Source organism: Hemiscyllium ocellatum, chromosome 1 (assembly GCF_020745735.1).
Source record: "Hemiscyllium ocellatum isolate sHemOce1 chromosome 1, sHemOce1.pat.X.cur, whole genome shotgun sequence".
Taxonomy (NCBI): Eukaryota; Metazoa; Chordata; class Chondrichthyes; order Orectolobiformes; family Hemiscylliidae; genus Hemiscyllium; species Hemiscyllium ocellatum.
Window position 1 is genome coordinate 33,274,880 of NC_083401.1, and position 27,620 is coordinate 33,302,499.

General features: G+C 40.1%; 1 protein-coding gene across 6 annotated transcripts in view; it reads right to left on the reverse strand.

The window, feature by feature from the left end:
- ctbp1 (C-terminal binding protein 1) overlaps positions 1-27,620 on the reverse strand; it is a 235,193-nt gene that overhangs the window by 76,094 nt on the left and 131,479 nt on the right. For 2 of the 6 annotated variants that reach the window (XM_060845001.1, XM_060845385.1), the window contains exon 3: positions 2,907-3,061. The exons of 1 other annotated variant lie outside the window; for it this stretch is intronic. In XM_060845001.1, coding sequence (XP_060700984.1) covers positions 2,907-3,061 — 155 coding nt within the window. Of the gene's footprint in view, positions 1-2,906; positions 3,062-14,092; positions 14,175-21,570; positions 21,735-27,620 lie in introns of those variants that run through there. 3 more of the 6 variants (XM_060845155.1, XM_060845233.1, XM_060845077.1) reach the window with 3 other exon arrangements.

The window sequence follows — 27,620 nt, forward strand, 5'->3', positions numbered from 1 at the left end:
AGTTTGCTTTTTCAAAACAGAACAAACAAACATGTATTTATAAGGCCAGACCTGGACGTTAATTGCAGATCGATCCTTGTTCAAAGAACTCTACAGATCTGGAGATGCATCATGCTCAAACAGAATGCAGATTTTGGTTATTGACTGGGCCCTCACAGCGAGTGATAGTACCAATCAGTCTAACAAAGAAAATGTTGGAAAAACAGAAAGAGAAATGAAAGTTTGCACTGGTTTTGAACTCTATGTTTTTGTCAGAAGGATTGTGGCTGTCAAAATTAGAGGATGGTGGTTTGATTGCTCTCTTGTTATGCTCCCATTATCAACTTATGAAAGTTTTGAGAATAATTCTCAGTTACATGCATGAAATGCATGTCCCTCAGAGCCGTCTGGAAGCTATTTGCATTGATCAGTGTAGTCAGAAACCAAGCGAAATGCAATCCCATGTACATGTGCTTAAGTGAACTAGCCAGCTGTATCTCTTATTAACCTTTTAACTGATCCCTTAACTGCATCAGTTTGTCTGTGTTTGAGAGTGGGGGCTAGAATGAAAGAAGATTGGGTTTAAATCATACACACTAATTAGATTACCGATGTCGAGTCAGAGAGTCACACAGCATGGAGGTAGACCCTTCAGTCCAACTTGTTCATGCCGACCAAGTTTACCAAACTAAACTAGTTTCCATTTGCCCGCGTTTGGCCCAAATCCCTCTTAAAAAAAAAACTTTCCTGTTCATATACCTATTCAAATGTCTTCAAAATGTTGTCATTGTACCTGCATCTACCACTTCATTCCACACACAAAACTTTGCTCCGTTAAAGCGATGGCATTATTAATAAATTGATCCTTTGTGATGATACTGTGGCTTTCGGAAGCGTATTCGGTCCGGTGTTTTTTTAAAAATCAAAAAGAAGGTTGAGACAGAGGTGCTGAGCAATCTGCTTCAAAGCCCATAAAATATTAAATAGCTTGAGTATCCTTGGGCTTTTTTCCTAAATTTGGAACAATAGCACCAGCCTGAATTGGTGGAATCAAGCTCTCAAAGAACCAGAGCTTTGCTTTTAGTTTTTCAGCAGCAGTTGTTGGGGTCATGAAGCTGTGTTTGAAAACAGCAGTACATTTCTCCCTGCTATTCTCTCTCCAAGCTTTCTCTTGATGTCCTTCCTACTAGGCTGGAGAATTGCCTGAGGGACAAGCTATTTTATTGAATTTGCCTTTGCCAAGCATGTGTTTATAGGATGTTAATATATTGGAACAGTTATGGTTTAGTAGCTAAATAATGTATTATTCTGTTAAGTTTTCCAATAGAGTTGTTTTTCCAATTTCTTCTTTCTTTTGTTGTATTTTAACTACAGTGTATGAATACATTTTAAATACAGTGTTTTGCTTCAAGACTGGTGGTTTGACCAATCAAATTGCGTTTGAAATACAAGGCCTAGCACTTGCCTTTAAAATAAGAAAAAGTTAGGGTCTAGGCTATATTCTTAATATATTTTAAGGGGGGCTTGGTCTTGTCGATAACACAACAAGTTTGGTATTAGTTATTTAAAGTCATGTTAGGAACCATTGGGGCAAATTTGAGGGTCAAGTATTTATTTTACCATGTTGTGAAAAAGGGGAGAGGGAAACCGATTTGATTTAGTTGTGTCTCTGTCATAACTTCTCAAGATTTACTGATCTGTCTTCTGCATGCTCAATGACTGAGCTTCCAGTGCCATCTGTGGCAGAGAATTCCAAAGATAAACCTCCCTCTGACTGAAGAGATGTTTTGTCATCCCAGTCCTAATGGACTGGCCTCTTTTGTGGAAACTGTCTCCTAGTTCAAGACCTCCCTGGCCAATTTTTGCATCTAGCCTGTCTACCCTTTAAGATCGGTACAAGTTATCCATTTCTCCAAATAATATTTTCTAGAAAATACAGACCCAGACTCCTCGTATGAATTAATCTGGTGAACCTGCATTGCATTTCCTTGATGGCAAGTATATTAATCCTCAAATAACAGAGGTCAAAACTGGACACCATACTCCAACTAAGGTCTCAGTAAAGCACAACACAATTCATGCAAAACATCCTGCACTCTGGATGAGGCAAACATGTTTTGATAAGTGAAACATTTCATCAAAATGAACAGGATTTTCTGCTGACATCCACTTCCACCCTCTTTCAAATTGTTCCATTTTGGATTTTCTTCTTAATCATTTGCAAAGCTCAGACTGTTTCAAGCAATACTAATTCTTCCACTGATACTGGAAATTTAGCCAGTGAAGAAAGAGAATTGAATTATTACACTCATTTTTCTCACATTTCATTTAGCAAAATGTTTGTCATTTAATTCCTAGCAGCCCTTATCTAAAGGGTAATTACACTGTATTAAAAAGCCATTAAAGATAGAGAGTTAGATAGAGAGTTAGCATCCAAATTTAAAAATAAAAATACAAAATGCTGCAAACAATTACAATTATCATTAAGTTTCTATTCTTTTTAGCTTTTATCTTATCATTATACACCTTTAAAATAATTAGAGAGATTTGCATGTTGGCATCACTGAGCTCAAGTGTTTGGGGACTTAATTATCCCAATACCAATGTAACAACAAACCCAAAGATTATTCTGCAACTTGTGAAGGCATGATAAGCTGAATGACTACATTCTGTTCTCTACAGCTAACTGATTAACTGTATTAGCAATTATACACCCTCATGCAACTGGATTCTGTGACCTCTCGAGACCAATATTGGAATGTCAACAGCACTCAATACTCAAGACAAAAACCTGAAAAGCGTTGGGCAAAATAGAAATATGACATTAATTAATATTTTCTTAAGGCAAGGCATGCTAATATCACAGACTGCTATTAAAATTTAATCAAGTTTCAAAGAACTGCAAGCTTAGATAATCTTATGCTCACCTTTTCGTGAATTTCTTGTGTAGACTGTGCATCACAGAAAGCCACTGTAGCTACATCTTTTAGAATGGGCATTTCAACAGTGCAATCTCGGCCATCCAGCAATGCCACCAGGGGGCGCGGGTGCATGGGGCCATTCATAATAGGAGGACGAATGCCTGGAGTCCAAAAGGAAATAGAAAAATTCCAATCGGTTTTTCGACAAAAGCATTTGAATTTATATTAAGTTGCTTCACAAATTAATTCCAAAATTTCTCAGACTGCTTATTGATGTGCAATATAAAACTTCCCAACCTAAGTGCAGAGAGAAGAAAAAAAGGAGTTACTATGGCATCCGTGGGAATTTTTAAAAAAATTAGATTCCCGACAGTATGGAAACAGGCCCTTGGACCTTTCCAGATTGAACTCACATCTCAGTTCAAATATATTTGGCTACTTATACAAGTGTTAAGCAGAAAGGGTTATCTATTCAAACCTGCCATGTTAATTAGGTTCACAGAGACTAATAAACACAGAATTGTAGCGAGAAAACACTGAGGCAAAAAGAACAAACAGTTAATCTCTCCAGCTAAACTCAATTATAAAGACAGTTAGTACTGCTATAAGCAGGGCAGTGCAGCGGACCAGCACATTGTACATATTGGAGCATAACTGCACTCCATAATGTTGAGAGGTTGTTCCAACAGAGGGAGGGATGAAAAATCAGAATGCAATACTCCTTGGGGATAACCGTATATACTCAAGTAAAAGTCGATCTCATGTGGAAAGTCGACCCCTTATTTTTGGCCAAAAAGCTGAAATTTTCCATTTTTCTCATGTAAAAATCAATCCTAGTTCTTTGCAGATAACAGATCAACATTTATGAGCCAAGATATTATCCTGTACATAAATGCAACGCCTACAATGATTGGTGAGACTGATTTTTTTAAAATCAGAAGTAAAAATGTTAGTTTGAAAAACCAAACCAACTACAGTCGACAGAAAAGAAGAGAGGGAAAGGGAAGAAATTGGCAGAAAGGTTTAAGACGCATCAGGTCAGAGTCAGGTGTGTGCAGCTCAGCTAAGATCAGTTCCCCTGTAACACTCATGGAATACAGTCATATACCTAGTTGAGGTTTTGAAATTCCTTCATTTTTTGGTGTCAAAATGCCCTCCAGAAAAAGTAAAAACTAAACAGCAGCATTTTAACTGAAAGTTATTGAAATTGCAGAGAAGACAAATAACTGTGTAGCAACAATTACCATAATTTGCTATTTTTAAAAATTCATTTAGAGATCAATTGGGCTTCTACTAATGATATGGCATTTTGGACTACAGCATGAATTTTAGCCCCTCAAAAGTAGTATCCATGTAAAAGTCGATGCATAAATTTAACCTTAAAATACTCTTAAAAATTCGACTTTTACACAAGTATATACGGTATCTGCACATTTTCTTCTGAGCAACACAGCAGCACTTGACAAGTCTATTGCCACTTACATATACAGTATGTTTAAAAACAGACAGAACTGCAGATGCTATAAATCAGGAACAAAAACAGAAGTTGTTGGAAAAGCTCACCAGGTCTGGCAACATCTGTGAACAGAAATCAAAGTTTCGGGTCCAGTGATCCTTCCTGAATTACATTAGCATCTGTGGGAATTTTCAACCTTTGCAAATTGAACTCCCATCTCAGTTCAAATATATTTGGCTCCTCAGACAAGTGTTAAGAAGAAAGGGGTAACTATTCAAACCTGCCATGATAGTTAATTAGGTTCACAGACACTAACAAATACAAATTGGAGTGAGAAAACAATCAGCCAAAGAGAATAATAAAAAACTGTTAATCGCTTCAGCCGAACTGAATTATAAAGACAGTTAGCACTGTTGTAAGCAGGACAATGTAGTGGACCAGCACATTGTACATATTACAGCATAATGTGAACTGCACTCCATAAAAGTTGAGAGGTCATTTCCACAGAGGGAGGGATGCCGGGCTTTTCCAGCAACTGCTGTTTTTGTACACATTGTGTTAACTGGGTTAATAAAATGTCTATGTAGTGTATCGTTTGCATTCTCTATCAGATTTCAAAAGGCAGATGACCAGATACTTAGTTTACGTAATCATCTCATTGGAGACTGATCAACTGAATTTTAAACAAAAGTGCTCATCCGAGGTCATATTTGGATTTTTTCTTTGTTGACATGGGGGTCAAGTATAAGTCACATGTGCCCCATTCAGATGAACCAGGGATAATCGTTCTTGCAAATTCTTTCGCAAACCAGATTTTTTCATAAATGTCTGCGGGAAACAGGGAAAAGACTAATACTAAACATATCCAAGCAGAAAATACAGGGAAGGTGAGCAAGTCAGTTATATTCAGATGAGGCCTGAATTTTATTTCTCCTCTTTTAGAAACAAATGAACTTGGCAGCTGATCCCAGACCTGAAGGGATTGTGGTGCAAGGAAAGCTAGCATTACTGTTCTTTGCAAGAGTTATCAAATTAGTCTGATGGCTTTGCACTCGATACAGACTTGCAGTTATTTTTCCCTAACATATACACCTACTTAAAGTTACTACAGCATTAGCTTCTACTGCCCTCTCAGACAGAGCAAACTTCCCTCAAGGATTTCCGTCAAGCTTGCAATTCAGCTACAGTGCTATGGCAAGAACTCTGAGCAATTTTACGAGTGAACTGCAGCAGTTCAAAAGGGCAGCTCAATACCGCCTTCTCAAGGGCAAACAGGGACAGGTAATAAATACTGGCCAGTCAGTGATGCCTACATCCTACTAGTGAATAAAAATTGCACTTGCAGTGCAACATTGAATGTTTACACAATCTCAAGTGGATATATTGTGGAGGAAGAACAAGGGAAGAGAATCGCAATAGGCTCTGAAAGTAGGATGTTTACCAAATGCTTAAAAAAACTCATCAAATCATGAAATGCATACAAAGTATGTTGGCTTCTCGATCAGGCAAGCAATTCATATAAGAAGGTTAACTTGCCCAATGTCTCTATGAAAGATCTCTTCGAAGGCCCCTTAGCTTTTCCAACCGTCCTGTGCACTTCTCCTTCACAAGTGCGTATCTAGTTTCTTTTTAATAGTTTGCTTTAACTCTAGTTCCAAAACTCTTCAAAGCATTGCATTCCAGAGCAACATAACTTCCTATATTGAAGAGGTAGTTCTCAGAGCTTCCTCTCGTCACTCTATGAAACTTTGCTAAAATGTTTGCATTTGGCGTTAATACTTCGCATCATTAAAGTAATTGGATTCTTGGAAGCACACACATCTGTCAAACTGCCTCATCGTCATTTTCAAACCACCCCATGGCCTCTTCTCTCCCTATCTCTGTCATCTCATGCAGCTTCAAAATCTTGTGAAGTAACTACACTATAATTTTTCCACTTTAGTATCTCTGATCTTACATTGCTTTACCATTGGTGCTCATACTTTCAATTGCCTAAAGCCCCAAGCTCTGGAATAGCCTCCTTGCACACAACCTCACTTTCCTACTTTAAAAACTACTTAGATCTGACTTAATATCTAATTATGTAAAACAATGTATGACACAAATCCACAATGATCCTGTGAAACATTTTAGGATGGCTTGGTAAAGGCATAATAATATTAAAGGAATGATATAAATACAAGATATAAAATGCACTTGCAAACAGATACATTTTGTTTAAGCTACAGCCTCAATTATTAACTTATAGAACATAGAACATTACAGCGCAGTACAGGCCCTTCGGCCATCGACGTTGCGCCGCCCTGTCATACTAATCTGAAGCCCATTCCACCCACACTATTCCATATACGTCCATTTGCCTGTTGAATGATGACTTAAATGCATTTAAACTTGGCGAATCTACTACCAATGCAGGCATATCATTCCATACCCTTATTACTCTTATCAACTTATTCTTTGCAAAATCTTTATCAAGGAATTCTATTCCTGACAACACACTTAGAAAGCAACCATGTTTTCAAACTTTGAAACCCCCAGATGATGCTATCAAAAACAGAATTGCTCATTTAATAAGCATTTGAATGCAAAATGACAGGCAGCCTTCTTGATGGATATGAAACTAAATCTACTGTCATATTCACACTGCAAAAACTGAAGGCCTTGCTGGCTTATCCTCAAAATATGCTAAGGATTTACTTTACCAGGATATCAGTTAAGCAAAAGTGAATCAGCAAACTGTTTCTGGAAGTTTCCAAGTCTTTTCTCCTCTACATGTACAGCAGAGGTCTGCAATTGTAAAGAATAGCAGCCCATATGTACACTTAGTTACTTCATAGGAGAACACAACTGCAACAGTAATTACTTCTTAAAAACCATTTTAAAAAATTGACTGATGGTTAATTGAGGCCCAATTACTCTTTTTTTGTGAAACAATATCAAACAATTGCCCCCCCCACCCCCATCACAGTGAATACTTCGAACTTCCCATCATCAATTTGTATTAATTAGCACTCATCTTGCAAATGGCAATGTATGCATGTTTTCAATTCTGTAAACTGTCTTGGAAAACAGTCTCTGAAATTGAAAAATGACTAAATACCCATCATAATATAACTTCTGGAATAAAATGGATCAGGCTGGTACTAAGTGTGGGGAATGGATTTTATGGAACATGAGTTACTTGCAAGTTCAATTCCAATCAGATTCAACATTTTTCCTGATTGCCATGAACAGCTTCAAAGCAACAGAAAGGCCTGCAAATAAGCTTTTAAAATGTTTCTATTAACACTTAATAAAATTATAAGGTATCCTTTCCTTTAAAACAGCATAAACTAAATTTTGATAATTACTTGCTCTTGATCTACAATTTACTTAGCCATATGAAGGCCACGTAAGAATTGCAAAAATTTTAAACATATAGTAAAGACTTTTCTTACAGTCAAATATTTTCTGTTAATTAGATTCAGCTCATAGTCAAATGATTCGCTATGACTGCCCACCTAGGAAATTCCATATCATTGGTTATGGGTTCTGTGGATCCTTGCATTGCTAATGAGGCTGATCCTAGAGCCACAACTCTGAAGACACATTTGGTAGGTATTTCTAATGCACTGCTCATTAACACGAAAATTAACTGGTCATTTTAATCTTCAAAGCACAAGGCTTAAAGCAGATGCTCTTTGAAGGAAATGGTTCACATCTCTTAACTGGATGCCAAGGCTTGAAAGTCACTGATAAAGAATAACAAGTACTAAAATAAGGATAACAGGAAAACAGAAAGAATTTGGAAAGATAATGACCAAAAGTGTATACATTTTAATTGTAAACAGATAAGTGTTAAAGGTGTCTATAATAATTTTTATGTACATTAGTCCAGAAGCCAAGAGGCATAGGAAACTGTTCCAAATTGTGTCCATGCACTTTGACAGATTCCATTGAGGTTGTTCATTGTTACTACCCTCAATAGCAAGTTTCTTCCATTAATTTTAGCTGGAAATGTAGGCCTACATTCATTTCTGTCACCTAATATGAAGCTTCAGTAACATGGCTAACAAAGTTTCATCTAATCTTCTATTTATTGGCCAAGACCTCATAAAAAGTGTTTTACCTGGAAAAGTTAATCCAATAACTAAACATTACTAGCCTGGTAGAACCATACCATAACATTGCTGACACCATTCAGGCTTGAGCCGATAAATGGCAAGGAAGATTTACACCACACAAAATGCCAGGCAATGACCATACGCAACGAGAGAGGATCTAACCATTACCACTTGACACTCAATATCACTATCATCACTGAGTCCCTAATCAACATCCTGAGACTAGAAACTGACCTAGACTAGACTCAAGGTGGTAACAAGAGCAGGTCAGAGACTGGACATTCTGCAATGAGTAACTCACCTCCATGCTCCCCAGTGCCTGACAGGAGTATAATGAAATACTCTACACTTGCCTGGATGAGTGCAGCTCCAACACCACTCAGGAAGCTTGAAACCACCCAAAACAAAGCAGCCTATTTAACTGGCACCCCATCCAACATTTTCAACATGCATTCCTTCCACCAGCAGAGTACAAAGATAACTGTGTGTACCATTCGTACAGGGGCAGCTGAAGATGAAAATGTGAAAACAGCTTATAAGCAACAGATTTGTACTGCTTGGTGTAAATGGAACAAGTGCAGCAAATATTTGCACAATTCAACACCATTAAAAGAATAGAAATCAAAAGATTTCACCTTGCACTCATCAGAATTGGACACAAGAAATGGACTTTTGAAAAGCAATAGCATTTTACAAAAGTTCTGTGCTTCCAAGTTACATGAGTTGTTACAACACGGAGTAAACCCGTCTGCTAATTTAAACCCGACACAGAGAGGCTCACCTCGTGCCTTAATCTGTTAAATTTTGAGGCGCAAAGAACTATCCCAGTGATCGCTAACTAAAACTTAACAATTTTATCGTCCAAGTCCAACAGAGAACATTAAAGTAGTGGTTCTGTTCGCCGAGCTGGAAGTTTTTGTTGCAAACGTTTCGTCCCCTGGTTAGGAGACATCATCAGTGCTGTGGAGCCTCCTGCGAAGCGCTTCTTTGATGTTTCTTCCGGCATTTATCGTGGTCTGTCCTTGCCGCTTCCGGGTGTCAGTTTCAGCTGTCCGCTGTAGTGGTTGGTATGTTGGGTCCAGGTCGATGTGTTTGTTGATGGAGTTTGTGGATGAATGCCATGCCTCTAGGAATTCCCTGGCTGTTCTCTGTCTGGCTTGCCCTATGATAGTAGTGTTTTCCCAGTCGAATTCATGTTGCTTGTTGTCCGAGTGTGTGGCTACTAGGGATAGCTGGTCGTGTCGTTTCGTGGCTAGTTGGTGTTCATGTATGCGGATTGTTAGCTGTCTTCCTGTTTGTCCTATATAGTGTTTTGTGCAGTCCTTGCATGGTATTTTATAAACTACATTAGTTTTGCTCATGTTGGGTATTGGCTCCTTTGTTCTAGTAAGTTGTTGTCTGAGCGTGGCTGTTGGTTTGTGTGCCGTTATGAGTCCTAGGGGTCGCAGTAGTCTGGCTGTCAGTTCTGAAACGCTCCTGATGTATGGTAGTGTGGCTAGTCCTTTTGGTTGTGGCATGTCCTCGTTCCGTGGTCTATCTCTTAGGCATCTATTGATAAAGTTGCGCGGGTATCCGTTTTTGGCGAATACCTTGTATAGGTGTTCCTCTTCCTCTTTTCGCAGTTCTGGTGTACTGCAGTGTGTTGTAGCTCTTTTGAATAGTGTCCTGATGCAGCTTCGTTTGTGTGCGTTGGGGTGGTTACTTTCATAGTTTAGGACTTGGTCTGTGTGTGTTGTTTTCCTGTGTACCCTTGTGGTGAATTCTCCATCCGAATGGAGAATTCACCACAAGGGTACACAGGAAAACAACACACACAGACCAAGTCCTAAACTATGAAAGTAACCACCCCAACGCACACAAACGAAGCTGCATCAGGACACTATTCAAAAGAGCTACAACACACTGCAGTACACCAGAACTGCGAAAAGAGGAAGAGGAACACCTATACAAGGTATTCGCCAAAAACGGATACCCGCGCAACTTTATCAATAGATGCCTAAGAGATAGACCACGGAACGAGGACATGCCACAACCAAAAGGACTAGCCACACTACCATACATCAGGAGCGTTTCAGAACTGACAGCCAGACTACTGCGACCCCTAGGACTCATAACGGCACACAAACCAACAGCCACGCTCAGACAACAACTTACTAGAACAAAGGAGCCAATACCCAACATGAGCAAAACTAATGTAGTTTATAAAATACCATGCAAGGACTGCACAAAACACTATATAGGACAAACAGGAAGACAACTAACAATCCGCATACATGAACACCAACTAGCCACGAAACGACACGACCAGCTATCCCTAGTAGCCACACACTCGGACAACAAGCAACATGAATTCGACTGGGAAAACACTACTATCATAGGGCAAGCCAGACAGAGAACAGCCAGGGAATTCCTAGAGGCATGGCATTCATCCACAAACTCCATCAACAAACACATCGACCTGGACCCAACATACCAACCACTACAGCGGACAGCTGAAACTGACACCCGGAAGCGGCAAGGACAGACCACTATAAATGCCGGAAGAAACATCAAAGAAGCGCTTCGCAGGAGGCTCCACAGCACTGATGATGTCTCCTAGCCAGGGGACGAAACGTTTGCAACAAAAACTTCCAGCTCGGCGAACAGAACCACTACAACAAGCACCCGAGCTACAAATCTTCGCACAAACTTTGAAGAGAACATTAAAACCACTATTTACAACTCCTTTCTCTTAAACCTATCTTTTACCTCCCATTCCACAATGCTGGTCCAATAAAATAAAACCCAATTAAGATTTACAAAAAGTTTCAAAGATAGCCAGCTTTGTGGATTTGTAGATTTGTTCTCCTTAGTAGATTTCACGCTGTGGATTTTTCTCTGGGCTTTCCTGGGTTGTCCCTTCTTCGGTCTTTTGCTGTACAACTTTTCTTACAGAAAGGTACCTTTCAGAGAGCTATTTGGGTCACAGTCGATACTTCTTGGTTTTCTTGGCAGTTCTCCCCTAACCGTTCAAAATGTCCAGTTTTATACTCCAAAACAATCTGACTGGCCAAATTCAAATCTTTATGTACCATGCCAACTCAGTTGCACTATTGGTTTAACAGTCAAATGTTACATTTTAAATTTGTTTCAGCACACTCTGTGCCTCTAAGTTCATGCCAGCTTCTAGTCTCTCTTAAAAGGTACAATACACACCTACACCTTCATAACAGTGTATTGCTGAAACAAAGAAAAGAAGAACAGGGGTTTGGCCTTTTTGATGCCATTTCACCCCATATCCTTTGATCGCTTTAGCCCCAAGAACTATATCTAACTCCTTCTTGAAAACATTCAATATTTTGCCGTCAAACACCAGCAGAGAATTCCAAAGCTCACCACTCTCTGGGTGAAGAAATTTCTCATCTCAGTCCTCGATGGCTTACCCATATTAGAGACTGTGATCTCTGTTTCAGTTTCAGGAGTCCAGAAGCAAAGTATAGAAGAAAGTAGCCAAGTGATTAAAAGGGAACCATTGCATCTTTTCTAAACTTTTTTCTTCCTGACAATTCCACCTCCATCACTCACCTCTCCACACGTCCACCGTAATCCCTACAGTTCCTTTTCTTTGATATTCCCACAAATCTTTACTGATCCTGTTTTACTGGTTCTTTATCTGTCATTTCTCAACACTGCACACACCAATCTTTATATCCAGATCTCATTAGCACCCAGTTGTTATTTCTCTCTTCTTAATGTTGCTCAAATTTCTGCACGACATAACAACACTAGTCTCACAACTGGCATTCAGTTTGAGTGACAGCTTTAATGTCACGATACTCCACTGCTCTTTCCAATTACTCCAAGTAGGGCTGATGCATTACTTGTTTTCCACTTCCATCTTCTGCCACCACTGACCCCATCAGGTACTTAAATTGGTTATTTGCACTCGGTCTTTGCCCAAATCATAGCACTTTCACGCTGATCCTCTTTCGTATTCTTTACTGCAGAGGGCTCTCAAGACTAAACAAAAAAAAACAACAAATGAACTGCTGATGCTGGAAACCATAAACAAAACCATAAATTGCTGAAAAACTCACACCAGGTCTGCCAGTATCTGTGGAGAGAAAGCAGAATTAATTTTTCGGGTCCAGTGATTGTTCTTCAGAATTGCCCTTGGTGAATTCTTGCAGTGCATCTTGTAGATGGTGCACACCACTGTTACTACGCGTCAGTGAAGGGAGTGGACGTTTGTACATATTGCACCAATCAAGAAGCTGTTTTGCCCTGGATGGGGTCAAGCTTGCATGTTGTTGGAGCTGCACTCAGAGTCAAGTGGAGAGTACTTCTTCACACTCGAGTTGTTGATGGCAGGCAAGTTTTAGGCAGTCAGGAAAGGAATTACTCACTGGTATACCAATCCACTAACCTGCTACTGTAGCCACTTCATTCATATGGTGAGGTCAGTTTACTTTCTGGTCAATTTTAAGCCCCTAGGATGTGGATCATGGAGGATTCAGTGATGATAATACCATTGAATGTGAAGGGGCAATGGTTTGATTGCCTATTACTGGAGATGGTCAATGCCTGGCATGTGTGTGGTGTGAACGTTACTTGCCACTTTTCAGCTCATCCTGAATATTATCCGAGCCTTGCTGCACTTGGACATGAACTGCTTCAGTATCAGTGGAGTTGCAAATGGTGCTAAGCATTGTGCAATCACCGGCAAACATTTCCACTTTTGAAGGCAGATCATTAGTGAAGCAGCTGAAGAGACTGGACCTAGAAAGCTACTCTGAAGAACTCCTGCAGAGATATCCTGGAGCTGAGATGACTAATCTCCAACAACAATCAGCTTCAGGTTTGACTCCAAATAGGAGACACATTTCCCCCAATTTCCATTTATTCCACTTTGGCTAGGCCCCCTTAATGCAGGTCAAACGTGGCATTCATAGAATTATAGAATCACAGAATTCCTATAGCCTGGAAGCAGGCCATTCAGTCCATCGAGTGCACACCAACCCTCAAGACAGCAGTCAACCAGACAATATCCTGTCCCAGTAACCCTGCATTTTTACCATGACTAACCCACTGCACCTGCACATCTCTGGATACTACAAGTGATTTAGCATGGCCAGTCCACCTAACAGGGCACATCTTTGAACTGTGGAAAGAAACCACAGCAGTCAAATCCTGTCAATACAGAGTACAACAAAGATAGACAGTACTTGATCTTATTAGGAACCATTTGACCAAAGTTTGATCTCCTGCCCAATCTATAAGGAGAGCTTAAGCAAAAGTAGACTTGCAAAATGGGAAATTTGTTGAAGCACTAAATGACTCATAATTAATTTCAATTGCATAGCACTGTGATGCATTAATCCTGTGGTCACCAAAATTGGAGAATGATCTTTAAAAATTAAAATCATAATATACTTTTGTACTTAAAACCTTCAACTAATGCAAATTCAGATGTTATTGTTTGCATAAACAGGTCTATAAATGGCCAAACACACGAAAATCAATATTCAGTGAGCTATGGCAGCAACAAAGAACTCCATTAAAAGACAATTATTGATTAACAGGTTTTTTTGTTTGGTTGCGTCAGTTTTGCACTACAGGGTAGAAAGTTCGTAAAAGCAATGAAAAGGACCCACTGTGCACACTGTAGTCATTTTTGTGTAAAAATATCTTCATTGCTTCATCTGTTGGAACCCAGCGATAGCCATAATGCTTTTTCTAAATATAATTAATAGACAATGTATTAATAATAAAGTGTAAAGCATATGTGTACTGCTATTCACATTCTCTGTTAATGAAGCATAATGCAAATAAGCATATCAACCCAAAAATGACCCAAGCTGGGTTTACAAATTCCTATTTAAAGTTCCTTTTAAAAGTTTCTATTCTAGAATGTGTCTCCTTGTTTAAAAAAAAGGACGACAATACTGCAGTTCAATTAAAATTTCCTCATCACATTTCATGACATTGAAAAAGTGATCACTGATTTCTTAAATTCTATATTCAAAGCCTGAAAAGTATAAAGTATGACCTGAAATTTAATATTTACCTTGTGACTTCATTTCAACATTAGTAATATTGCCGTTCTGGACCAATAACATGCTATATATTAACCAAGAGACTAAGGTTGTTCTGTGTTCCGTGGTTCAGGCTGAAAACTGAACAATTTTAGCTTCATCCCACAAAGCTTTCCTTCATGCAGGGAAGAAATTCTATACTCAAGTTGTTTTCCCATTTCTTGGTTCAAAATACTTTTAAAAAGATTAGAATGATTATAACTCAGGTTATGGTATTTGTTAATGACATGCCAGAATTATCAAATTAAGAGTTTAGTGAATAAGGTCATTTGATTTAAATGTGAACATGACTGACACAATTCTCACTCCCAAGTAGTCATATCATCATATAGCAAATTGTTTGAATAATTTAAAACTTCATGGCAAAGACGTATCAAAGACAGTTCATGTACTAATTCATTTTCCATTGATCTACTATTCTTACTAAAAGCATGCATAATCTGTGTGGAGTTTGCATATTCTCTCTCTAACCACGTGGGTTTCCTCCCATAGTCCAAAGTTGTGCAAGCTAGGTTGTTGGTCATGATAAATTGCCCATAGCTGAAAAGGTGTTGCTGGAAAAGCGCAGCAGGTCAGGCAGCATCCAAGGAGCAGGAGAATCGACGTTTCGGGCATGAGCCCTTCTTAACTGCCCATAGCCAGGGTTGTGTGGTAAATATGGAATTACAACAATAGTATTTGTGAGGTTAGTAGCTTTGTGGAGGGTCAGTGTGGACTTGGTGGGCCAAACAGCTTCTATCTGCACTGTAAAGAGTTTTTGTAATAATCAGCTTAGATTTCCAAAAGCTGGAGTCTCAATACTGCACCAGACTCTGTCCTTTTAGGTTAAGGTGCTCATTACTGCTGCTGATGTCACGAGACTGGTAATAAAGTCTCATATAGGTAAAAACAATGACTGCAGATGCTGGAAACCAGATTCTGGATTAGGGGTGCTGGGATCCAGAATAAAGTTTCATCAGCTACTTTCAACTTCAAGTGGATGATGGAGCCAACGATTTATCTCGGAATAAAACCTTTCGGATGCCACCCTCTTTCCCCCAAATCCATGCCTCCAATTATCAGGTCTGGAGGCCATTTTCCCTAAACCCAGCAGACAGATCCCCTGGCTGCCCAGTCTGGAAACTAGCCACTTTTCTCACCATGAAGCTAAGTAACCAGGGAGGTGAGAAATTAAAACCCTCAGAAGGTCTTCATATAAGCATTTAAAAGCGTTAAAAAAGTGTCTCAATGGACCTTCTCGTCCAGAATTTGGTAAATTGGTCAGGGAAGTAAGCAAGTATCTCTCCGTGGTCAAGTGACCTAATCATTTCCCCACTCACTACCTCATGGGAGGAGACATTTACACCATGACTTTCATTGCTTTGATATTAACATCCACTGCCGAACACACTTATTAAAAGTTAATCGATGTGCTATGTTTACAGCAATTTGCTTAAACAGCATAACTATTGCTTTAAAATACATGCACAAAAAAAGTTTTGCACAAACACATTAAGCATTGCACATGCACAGGAAGACAAAACTCCTGAATCATGGCCTAATAAATGAATAACTTGAAGGACAATAAATGGATACTGAGAAATGCAAAAATTATCCAAGAACAGCCACAGTGGAGACTTGTTAAAGGTAAGCAGTGTTTGAAAAATTCATTCTGAATTTGTTTTTAAGTGGTCAACTGGAGAGATCACACAGTTGCAATAGGATATAATGTACATTGGATTTTCAGGACGTGTTCAATAGAGGGTCTCACAAATATTTTAAGACAAAAATAAGACAAATAGAATCAAGAAAAGTAACAGCATGGTTAGAACCCTGGATGGCAGAGTAAAAGATGTTATCTGGGCCAGAAAGTATACTTCAAGCCTTGCGACTGTGGCCAATTTTTATTCAAGGCTGATACGAATGTTTTGATCTTGGCCACTGAGAGCCAGGTCTTGATAACACAGAAGTAAAACAACAGTGCAAAGAGTTGACAGATCAATAGAATAAGCAAAAATCCGCTAATATGAAATGATATGCACTGGGAAAAAACGATTGGGGCAAACACTAGAGTCATAGAGATGTACAGCATGGAATCAGACCTGTTGGTCCAACCCGTCCATGCCGACCAGATATCCCAACCCAATCTAGTCCTACCTGCCAGCACCTGGCCCATATCCCTCCAAACCCTTCCTATTCATATACCCATCCAAATGTCTCTTAAATGTTGCAATTGTACTAAGCTCCACCACTCCCTCTGGCAGCCCATTCCCACCCACCCCCCGCAACACACACACACACACACACACACACACTCTCAATTACCCTGTGTGAAAACGTTGCCCCCAGGTCTCTTTTATATCTTTGCCTTCTCACCCTAAACCTATGCCCTCTAGTTCTGTACGCCTGCACCCAAGGGATAAGATCTTGTCTATTATCCTATTCATGCCCCTCATGATTTTATAAAGCTCTATAAAGGTCACCCCTCAGCCTTTGATGCTCCAGAGAAAACAGCCCCAGTCTATTCAACCTCTCTCTATAGCTCAAATTCTCTAACCCTGGCAACATTCTTGTAAATCTTTTTTGAACCCTTTCAAGTTTCACAACATCCTTCCGATAGAAAGGAGACCAGAATTGCACGCAACATTCCCAAAGTGGCCTAACCAACGTCCTGCACAGCTGCAAAGTGGCCTCCCAACTCCTATACTCAATACTCTGACCAATAAAGGAAATGCCTTCTTCACTATCCTATCTACCTACGACTCCACTTTCAAGGAGCTACGAACTTGCAATCCAAGGTCTCTTTGGTCAGCAACACGCCCTCGGACCTTACCATTAAGTGTACAAGTTCTGCTAAGATTCGCTTTTCCAAAATGCAGCACCTCACATTTATCTGAATTAAAGCCCAGAATGTAAATGAACAGAGTGGCCAGAGGCCAGAATTTCCAGCTTCAGGGCTGGGACAAAAGGGAGGCAGAAGGCAAAAATAGTGGTGGTAGCATTGGCTTGTGTGCCATTTTGCCACTCTCAATTTTAAATTCTATTGAATGGGGAAGAGCTGGGTAACAGGAGCTGGGTAGGAGATGGAATAGAGTGGATTTTTTAATGCCATTCTGCAGACCACTGGAGGTCTGTGCACAGCAGCAGCTTACAGAAGCAGAAGCTATGACGGCTTGTGGAGCTTTCTGGCTTTGAGGGAACGTTAAAGCGGACTCGCCTCCTCGTCAATTGGGCAGGACGAGATCAAGATATTCATCCATCTGGATGGCTGTCAGGAGCTCTGCAAATGTGTTCCACTCCAGCTGGGGTGAGGGCAGCACCAAAACAGTTTTATTCAATGTGAAAGAGTAGACAAAAAATGGACAAAAGAATAACAGAAAAATTTAATGGTCTTTCCCTTCTCAATATTTCAGTTCTTCAAAGTGACCAGGACAGACACAGAAGAAAACTGCCTTTTCTTTGCGAGACCACACTGCTGATTTGGGTCAGGCATGGTGCTTTTCCCAGGTTTATCAACTCGATTCCCGCTCAGCACCCACCCCAACACTTGCATCCGGCCCACTAACTGTTTAGTAGACTAACTTCTCGGATCATCAAGAGTCCGTGAAACCCCCAATTCCCCAAAACAGCAGGCTGGCAAAAGAAAGGGGAATGCTATTTAGGATCTATCACATTCCACTTCTGGATTCCTACATTGAACTGGAAAATTAGGCCCCAAGTGTTCAAATACACATTAGCCCAAAAGTGAGTGAAAGTAAACACAGTCACTTAAAATACAATTTTGATTTTATAAATATTTAGTTTCATAAAGTATAGAGTTGAATGCAGTGACTGATTTGTACAAAACATTGTCTAGATCAGAGCAGAAAGCTGCTAGGTTAAGAATGCCATGCATTCAAGCCCATTCCTGGTATACTGTCAAATACTCCATTAAAAAAATGCATAAACTGGTGGGCTTACACCAGAAATTGCCAGAAACAATTTTTTTCTGGCTTACAAAGCCCTGCCACCAATAACAAAAGCAAATGATTAAAGAAAATCACAAAAATTAATCCCAAAAATCAGCTTGCCAACAAGGCAAGAGATTGCTGAATTAATGGGTTTGCGCACAACAGCTTCCTAGTTACACAAAGAAAGACTTTGCATTTGTGTCACAAAACAAACTTGCAGGTGGCACGGGGGGTAGGGCGTTAAAACTCAGGGTTTCTTTGGGTAACTACCAGTTTTCCCATGGCAATATGAGTTGAAAAGTGTGGCGCTCGAAAATGACAAGTCAGACAGCATCCAAGCAGTGGGTGAGTCAACATATCGGGCATAAGCCCTGGAGGGAGTTTGCCCAAAACGTCGCCTCTCCTACTCCTCAGACGCTGCCTGACCTGCAGTGCTTTTCCAGTGACACACTTTTTGACTCTGACTCTCCAGCATCTGCAGTCCTCACTTTCTCTGTTGTCATATGAGACCACAGCAATGGCAGGCATTCTCCTCATTAACGTGATGTGAGTCCACTTCCAACTGTGAAGTTCAGAGTAGGAAAATAGGTTTGGGTTAAACCTGCATATCACAAAATTAATATTAATTTTTGTTCCCTTACAAAAAAATTGAAAGTAATCACAGATTTCTGAGTTTGGGCAAACCCCTGATATTTTTGTCTCTGTCTAATCCAGCAGTATTTTTTCCCCTCTGGCCATGGAAATGCTAAATGGTGGAGTTGTAGATTTGTCAATGGCTGTGCTAAGTGCTGATATGTTATCAGACAGTAGCAGGAGTGGCGTGTTAAGGAGAGAATAGTCTCTCATGCTCTACTTCACTGGATAAACTCCTCCTCTTCACACAGGGGGAAGGATATCAGTTGTGTGCTGGTTTCATAGGAAAAACTTCAAAGGCATATTAGACCAAATATAGAGAGGAATTTATCCACCGCAAAAGGTTCATGGAGAAAATCAGACTGATTAAAAATATTGCACCGTCCATTGAGGCAATTTAAGAACAAGCCTTTTTTTTCCCCCTCTGTGGGCATAAACTCAGTCACCAGGAAACTAATGAAAACATTCTAAAAAAACATTTCTCCTACCAACTTAAACTGTTAGCCAAGATAAAAACAAATGAAATCCGGAAAATACAATTTCTGTCACCTTACCACATTCAACACAAAATTTGATGTCAACATAGGTGAAAAACCATACTAATTCTTGATAAATGCTTTTTTCCCCTTACTAATTATTCTCTGTCAATGTTTGCCTTCACAGAGCTGGTTAGAACAAAAATTGCATCTGAATAGGCATCATATTTAGAAATTGCAAGTCAGTCATGAGTTAAGAGGAGACATTGGATTCACCATTGTTCCATAAAAAGGTTCTAGTTGAGAAAATTTAAAAGCTTCGTCCTTCAATCTATTTTCAGGTACAAAACTGACTATATCCTGGATACTAAATTTATACCTTCAAAATTACTTATTTAGGAGTAATTTAATAAATTAACGATCATTCATTGCACTTCCTCTTTCTTTTTACATTTAAGATATGTGGAAGACTTTGATTATCAATTCTCCCACTCATTATATCAATGGCAATACAAAGTCACTATCAATGATATTTTATTCTTAGTTGTTCTCTTTCACTAAGAAGTGATATCCACTTATGTAGATGACAAACATGTGAAAACATATCTACACAGCATTCCTTTCAGATATTTAGATGATTTCCTCATCATGTTAGCTTTCAGATTCTTGCAATTTGCAAAATTAAGCTCCAAAAAGAAATGTCATGCAACTTCAATTAAAGGAAAATGGAACTAACCTAATAAAATGCACAGCCAGAGTGGGTTTTAAATTCAAATATAAACATCAAAATTCAGCTGGGTGACAAAGGGACAGTTATTTAATTTGTTTTCTGGTACAATAAATCAAGGCCAACACAGAAAACTTTAGAAAGTGCCAAGCGTACCATTTAAATATTAATATTGTAATTGGAAAGTCATTCAGTCAAAAAATACTCCCAATAAAAACATAAAACAATACCAATTCATCATATTTACACTAGGATGCAGCTATTTTTAAATTCACTAAATAAACTATTTAAAAGGAAATAATGAGACATTTACAATTCCTTGCATCAAATGTGGACAAGATGAATCGATGCTTTGTATTTCCCTATCAAGGGAAGATGTTACTCTTTTGTGAAAAAAATCATTAGTAGCTTGAGCTCTTAGACCCCCCAAACAAAATAAAAGCAACTTAAATAGCTAACTACAAAACGTTGACACCTGAACTATTTTTCTAAAGCAACATAAAATCATCTTAAGATATTATTGTGCGGCCAAAAGATCAGGTTTTCTGAAACAAAAAGAAGTGTTGAGCTTGTCCTTGCTTGCTGCATACAGATTCACTGAAGACCTTCCTGCTTCACTGGGAGAGACATGCAGTTACTGAACCAAAAGCATTGAATTTCAGAACAGGGCTTTGACAGCATAGTTTTAATACAAAAAGCTGGTGTTCTCTTTGTTTCCCCCACTTGCCTGCAGAATCTCTTTGAAGGGAAAAGATTAGTGTGCTTTGGGGACACATTCAGTTAAATTAATAATTTATCTTAAAGAAAAAATAAAACAACATTAGAGGGGGACAAAAGTGTCCCAGCATACAATTTCTGATTAGTTCTTCGCTTTCACTAATTTCAACAGCCCGAACAAGGCGGGTGGGTGTGGAAGTTCAGAACGAACAAAGTCTCCCATTGTCAAAAAAAGTGAAAAAACAGCTGGACCATAGAATAGCCGAGATGATGAACTACAAAAAGTGCTACCATTTGTTTCGACAAATAAAGTGTCTCCTGTACTGCTGAGGACAACACACGAGACCATCTGTACAACACTCCGGTGAACAAATCTTCCCTCCCTGCAAAACGCAGGGGGTGGGGTACTGTTGGGGGAAGGGGGAAGTTCGAACGAGCTTGCGGCTTGTACACACACACACACAAAAGTATTTCACAGTCGAGCCAGCACGGACTTTATTTAACCAGGAAAAAAAACCACTCACTAAAACAAAAAAGGATCAGAAGAATCATTACCTAGAGGTAACCCTTTGCTCTGCAGATGAGAGCTCCCCATCTCCACAGCCGTTATTTCCCCATTCTCTGAGAGCACTTCACATGAGATATGAAAATACTGGGCATATGGCGGCTACTTCAATTTTCCCAGAAGTAAAGCACAGACCAAGTGCTGCTATGTGAGGGAGTAGGAGAGGCCCAGAGCTGGAGCTTATAGGCTGCGTGGGTCAGCTGACTTGTTCAGTGTTGCACTCTCAGCTGAGCTCAGAAGGGACACATCATATGGTATACCATTAATACAAACCAACCCTGTGCATTTTATATCTCATTATTGTGCGGGGTCCAACTTAATCACTAGCAAGCACATTCAACGTCCGGTTGTCTACATTTCTTGACAATATTAGTAAGTTCTTCCGCTGGAATTCCTGCAACAGACTCTTTTTTGTTAACAGTGGATTTTCCGCCCACCCCCAACGAGGTAAAGGGCCCGTTTTGTCATTGAGCAAACAGCTCAGCCTTATACAATCAATCAGCCAGTTTAACTTAAAGCAACACTGGCAAAATTAATTCTCCACGGTTTTTTCGCAGCCGATCCGCCACACATATTTTGTTTTTACTGTACACCGCAAGGTTAATACTGCTTCTCAGCTGATTACAGAGAAGGGAATAAAAAAAGACTCGAGTGCAGTTCAGGAGTTCAAGAACTGCAGGAACCGGGGTCAAAACGTGGATCAAGCAAACTATTGCCTGCATGCTGACGTGCGTGAGAGAATGGACAAAAAAAAACACAAAATTGAAATAACTTGCATTTCTATAGCGCCTCTACGGTAGTAAAATGTTTCAATGCGCTTTGTGGGAGCATTATAAAATCATTTTTGATATCCCGTCACAAAAAACATGTAGTCAGATGATTAAAAGCTTGGTCAGAGACCTTTTCAAGAATTTCTATGGGGGAGAGAAGTGGACAGAAGTACAAGGAAAGAGGAAATTATAACCTACACTTTGAGAAATCGTATGTAGCGAAGAAAAAAAATCTGAATTTCCTGCTCTCGCCAAACATCAATTAAACTGCTGCAGCAATGATAAATCAGAAAGTGGCATTTTACACCCTGAAACCAAGAACATAAAACCATTATCGATCTTCTTTTGAAAAAGGTGACTGAATAAAACAGTGGGTGAGAAATCCGAGCCATTAGTACTATTTTGTGCGCGTTACGAATACCCAGAGAACTGCAAAAATGGCAACTATACATGTGGACACACGTATGGGTTGAACCATGCCAGATGCTACTCTAATCACAGTGGTCATGTGCCAGTGTATATGGATCAGGGGGATCATGAAGGCAATGCCGGTTTGACTCCAACAATGCCATTTTGGAGCACAACACTTCAGACTGTGTCCCCTTTTAATCTTATTGCTGCACACTCGGTAGCACCTGGAACAACATGGCACCTGTGCTATTTCAAAAAAGGATCAACTACTTCTAGGTTCAGTTACTTCTGGAAGTTGCATTCTGCAATTACTCCAAAATTACAAAAGTCCACAGGAGGCGGCGTGGCAGGCGTGGAAGGAGCATTGCCAAATTCAAATCTCTGCACGCGTCAGTGGCAGACTTGGGTGCAGTCACAGGCATTTCCCCTTGGCATGCAGCACGACTTGGAGAATTAACTCAAGCCTCACAGAGCAGAACAAACTGCTGAAGTGAGAGAAGAACAGGAGAGAGGGTTTTCAGCAAGCAAGTAAATCTGCATGTTCAGGGAGCAACTGTCCTTCCTATACCTCACTGATGTACAATGTTTGTAATGACTGCACTTTATTAAGACATTTTCACTGAAATTTCCACCTACTGCAATGAAGGCAAGAAATACATGGAGTGTAAGCATGATGGTGACAACAAACTTTTGCGTGTGATGCTTCAAGCCTGAAGCTAGAAGTATTTGCTTAGTCTTGAAGTTCATTGCCACTGTATTCGGGAACTCTCAGAAACTCTTGATTCAAAGAGAGTTGACTATGCTTCATTCTCTCTCATTACAGACAAGTAGACAGGCGGACCATGTAGCAACACGAAGATTGCAGGTTGTGCAGGGTGCATGAATAGAATAAGTAGACCAAGGTTTTCCCTGGGGTGGGGAGTCCAGAATTAGAGGGCATAGGTTTAGGGTGAGAGGGGAAAGATATGAAAGAGACCTACAGAGCAGCTTTTACATGCAGGCGGTGGTGAGTGTATGGAATGAATTGCCAGAGGAAGTGGTCAAGGCTGGTGCAATTAAAGTATATAAAAGGCATTTGAATGGGTATATGAATAGGAAGGGTTTAAGGAGGGACATGGGCCAGGTGCAAGCAAATGGGATTAGGTTAGGTTAGGATATCTGGTCTGCATGGAAGAGTTCGAATGAAGGGTCTGTTTCCATACTGTACAACTCTTTGACTCTGACTAGATGTATGTTATATTGCAATAATTGCATACAAACTGCCCAAAATTCCCTCAACCGGTATGTCACCTAAGGCAGTGAATCATACAGATCAATGCCCCACATCCGACAGCATTCATAACACTGACATTCTCTAAACATGCACTCTGACAACTGAATTTAAACATCATGGAAAACTAAGAGATTTGGATAACAATAGTTATCCACTGAAGACATGATTCACGCAAGCCAGGCATATGTGTGGATCTAGCATATAATGAGACCTAATGAAGGGTTTTAGCACAAAATGTTGATTTTCTTGCTCCCCAGATGTTGTCTGACCTCCTGTGCTCTTCCAGCTTCACAACTGTTACTGACTTCCAGCATCAGCAATCCTTGTGGTCTCCCTGGCATGGAATGAAAGCATTACCAAGTACTACCCTTCCAGTCGCTTTATCATTTTTTCCATTTATGCCCCACTTTCTGCTATTTATCTGAATATTCTGCTCTTTTCCAAACTATTGTTTCTTCCAGCAAAAACATGATTGGAACCAAGCCAGTAACGTCAGCCTCAGTATTAACTCTGCATTGTTGTGACCAACTTCACCTATTTCCTTGGCCACTGCAATCCGATCTGACAAAAACTGCATTACAGAAAGACTACAGGGAATATATTTGGAATTTTAAATGGGAAGATCATCAATATAGGATGATTACTCATCAATCCAATCCAATCAGGAATTCAGGAAAAACTTCTTTACCCTGAGAAGTGATTAGAAAGTAGATCTCTATGTTTTCAGCACCGAAGGAGCAGCATGAGAACAAGAAAATAACAAAGCTGAGATGAATAAGGATGGAGAAGGCTAATACGCATCATCAATATGGGTTGAATTGTTGTGTCATGTAGTTTGTGGTTTTTTTTATATAAAAGGGGTGACACACACACACACACACACACACACACACACACACACGAACAAAAAAAAATCCTACAGCCTAGGGATAGGAGATGGCTTCAGCAATTGCAAGTGAAGCCAACCTGAAAGTGATTGTAAATTTGAAACAAAAGAGCAAGAACAGTCAAAAAGGTGAGACACAAAAATATCACGTCAAGGCTTGCTCTCTCACCAGACACAGCACTGAAACAGTCCGAACAAAAATCATTATTTACCCATAGACTGGTCAGAAAATAACTAGCGGACTGTTTTTTAATTCACTCGTGAGACATGGGCATTGCTAGCTGGCCAGCATTTATTATCCGTCCATAGTTGCTCTTCAAAGGTGTGCTGCCCTCTTAAACCACTGTAGCAGAATGACCCACAATGGTTTAAGGGTGAATTCAAATATTTTCACAGAGAAACTGAAGGCACACCAATATATTTCTAAGTAAGGATGGTGAGTGCCATTCCCATGCATTTGTTGCCCATGTCTTCCTAAATCACAGTAGTCGGAGGTTTGAAGGTGCTGTTCAAGGATCTTCAGTGAATATCTGCAATGCATCTTCTAGATAGTACCCACTGCTGCTACCTAGTGCTGGTGATGGAGGGAATGGATGTGATGGCAATCAAACAGGCTGCTTCTTCCTGGATGATGTCAATCTTTGTGTGTAGCAGCACATATCCAAGGAGGTAGGGGGATTCTATCATAGCTAACTTGTATCTTGTAGATAGTGAATAGGCTTTAGGGAGTCAGTGTGAGTTATTCGCTGCAGTATTCCTAGCCTTTGACCTGCTCTTGTAGCCACTGTGTTTATGTGACAAGTCCAGTTGACTTTCTGGTCAATGGAAATGCAAAGGATGTTGGCAGTAAAGGATTCAGTGATAGTAACACCATTGGATGTAAATGGTCTTTTATTGAAGATGATCTTGCCTGGCATTTGTGTGGCCCCCATATTGTTCCACTTGTCAGCCCAAGCCTGGATATTGTCCAGATCTTGTTGCATTTGAACATGGACTGCTTCAGTACCTGAGGAATCACAAGTAGTGCTGAATATTATTCAGTGAACATCCTGACTTCTGACCTTTTGGTGGAGGGAAGGTCAATGATGAAGCAGCTGAAGATGGTTGGGCCGAGGACATTGCCCTCAGAAACTCCTACAGAGATGCCCTCAAGCTAAGATGACTGACCTCCAACAATCATGACCATCTTCTTCTGTGCCAGGTATGACTACAGCCAGAGAGTTTGGTCCCAATACCTCCAGTTTTGCTATGGCTCCCTCATGCCACATTCGGTCAAATACAACCTTGATGTCAAGAGCTGTCATTCTCGCCTCACATTTGGAAGTCAGCTCTTTTGTCCATGTTTGAACCAAGGCTGTAATGAGGTCAGGAGCTGAGTGGCCCTAGCAGAACCCAAGCTGGGTGACACTAAGCGGTTCTTGCTGAGTAGGTGTTAATGACACCTTACATCACTTTACTGACACTCAAGAGTAGACCAATGTGATGGCAATCGGAGTTGTCCTGCTTTTTGCACAAAGGACAGGCCTGCGCAGTTTTCCACATGGGTCAGGTAGATCCCAGTAACTGTGCTGGATGAGTTTGGCTAAGGGCACTTCACATTCTGGAGCACAAGTCGCAATGCTATTGCTGGAATTTTGTCAGGGCCCATTGCCTTTTTAGTATCCAATGCCTCCAACCATTTCTCGATAATACATGGAGTGAATCAAATTGGTTGAAGCTAGGCATCTGTAATGCTGGGGACCACTGGAGGAGAACATAAGAGTGACATAGCTAGAGTTCAAGGTCTATACATTCCTGTCAGGGTGAAGGGCAAGATTGGCAGGAATAGGGAACCTTGGATGACCAGAGGTGTTGAGGCTTTGACGAGAAAAAAAAGGAGGCATGGTTCAGGTACAGACAGCTCAAATCAAGGGAATCCCTGAAGTTTACTGAAGGAGAAAAACAGGAAGGCGAAAAAGGGGACAGAAATAGCCTTGGCTGAGAAGATTAGGGTGAATCCAAAAAAGAGATTCTTTCAGTATATTAAAGGAAAAAAAAAGAGAATAGGGCAAATCATAGACCAAAGTGGACATGTATGTGCAGAACCACAGGAGATGGGCAGGTCCTCAATGAATATTTCTCCTGCATTTACTGTGGACAAGGACATGAAGACTTGGGAAGGTGGGGAAGTTAGTGATCATATCTTGGGACAGTCCATAACACAGAAGGTGGTTTTGGACGTTTTAGAATGTAGTATGAATCTCTTGGTCCTGACCAGATATATCCAAGAACACTGCAACAGGCTAGAGAAGAAATTGATATGTTTGCGTCATCATTAACCATGCGTGAGGACCCAGTAGACTGGAGGGTAGCGAATGCTGTGCCCTTATTCAAAATAAGGGCTGCAAAGAAAAACCTGTAAGACGACCAGTAAGTCTAACATCTGTGATTGGTAAGTTACTTGAGAATATTCTGAAAGATAAGATGTATAGGTGTTTGGAAAGACGGGGCTTGATTAGGAGTAGTCAATATGGCTATGCACGTGGGAGAACACTCCTCACAAATTTGAGTTCTTTGATAAAATGACCACAAAGGTTGACGAGGGCGGTGTGGTAGACATAGTCTACGTGAATTTCAGAAAGACCTTTGAAACAGGTACACACGTTGGGTTGCTCCGGAAGGTTAGATCACATGGAATCCAGGACGAGCTGGCAAATTGCG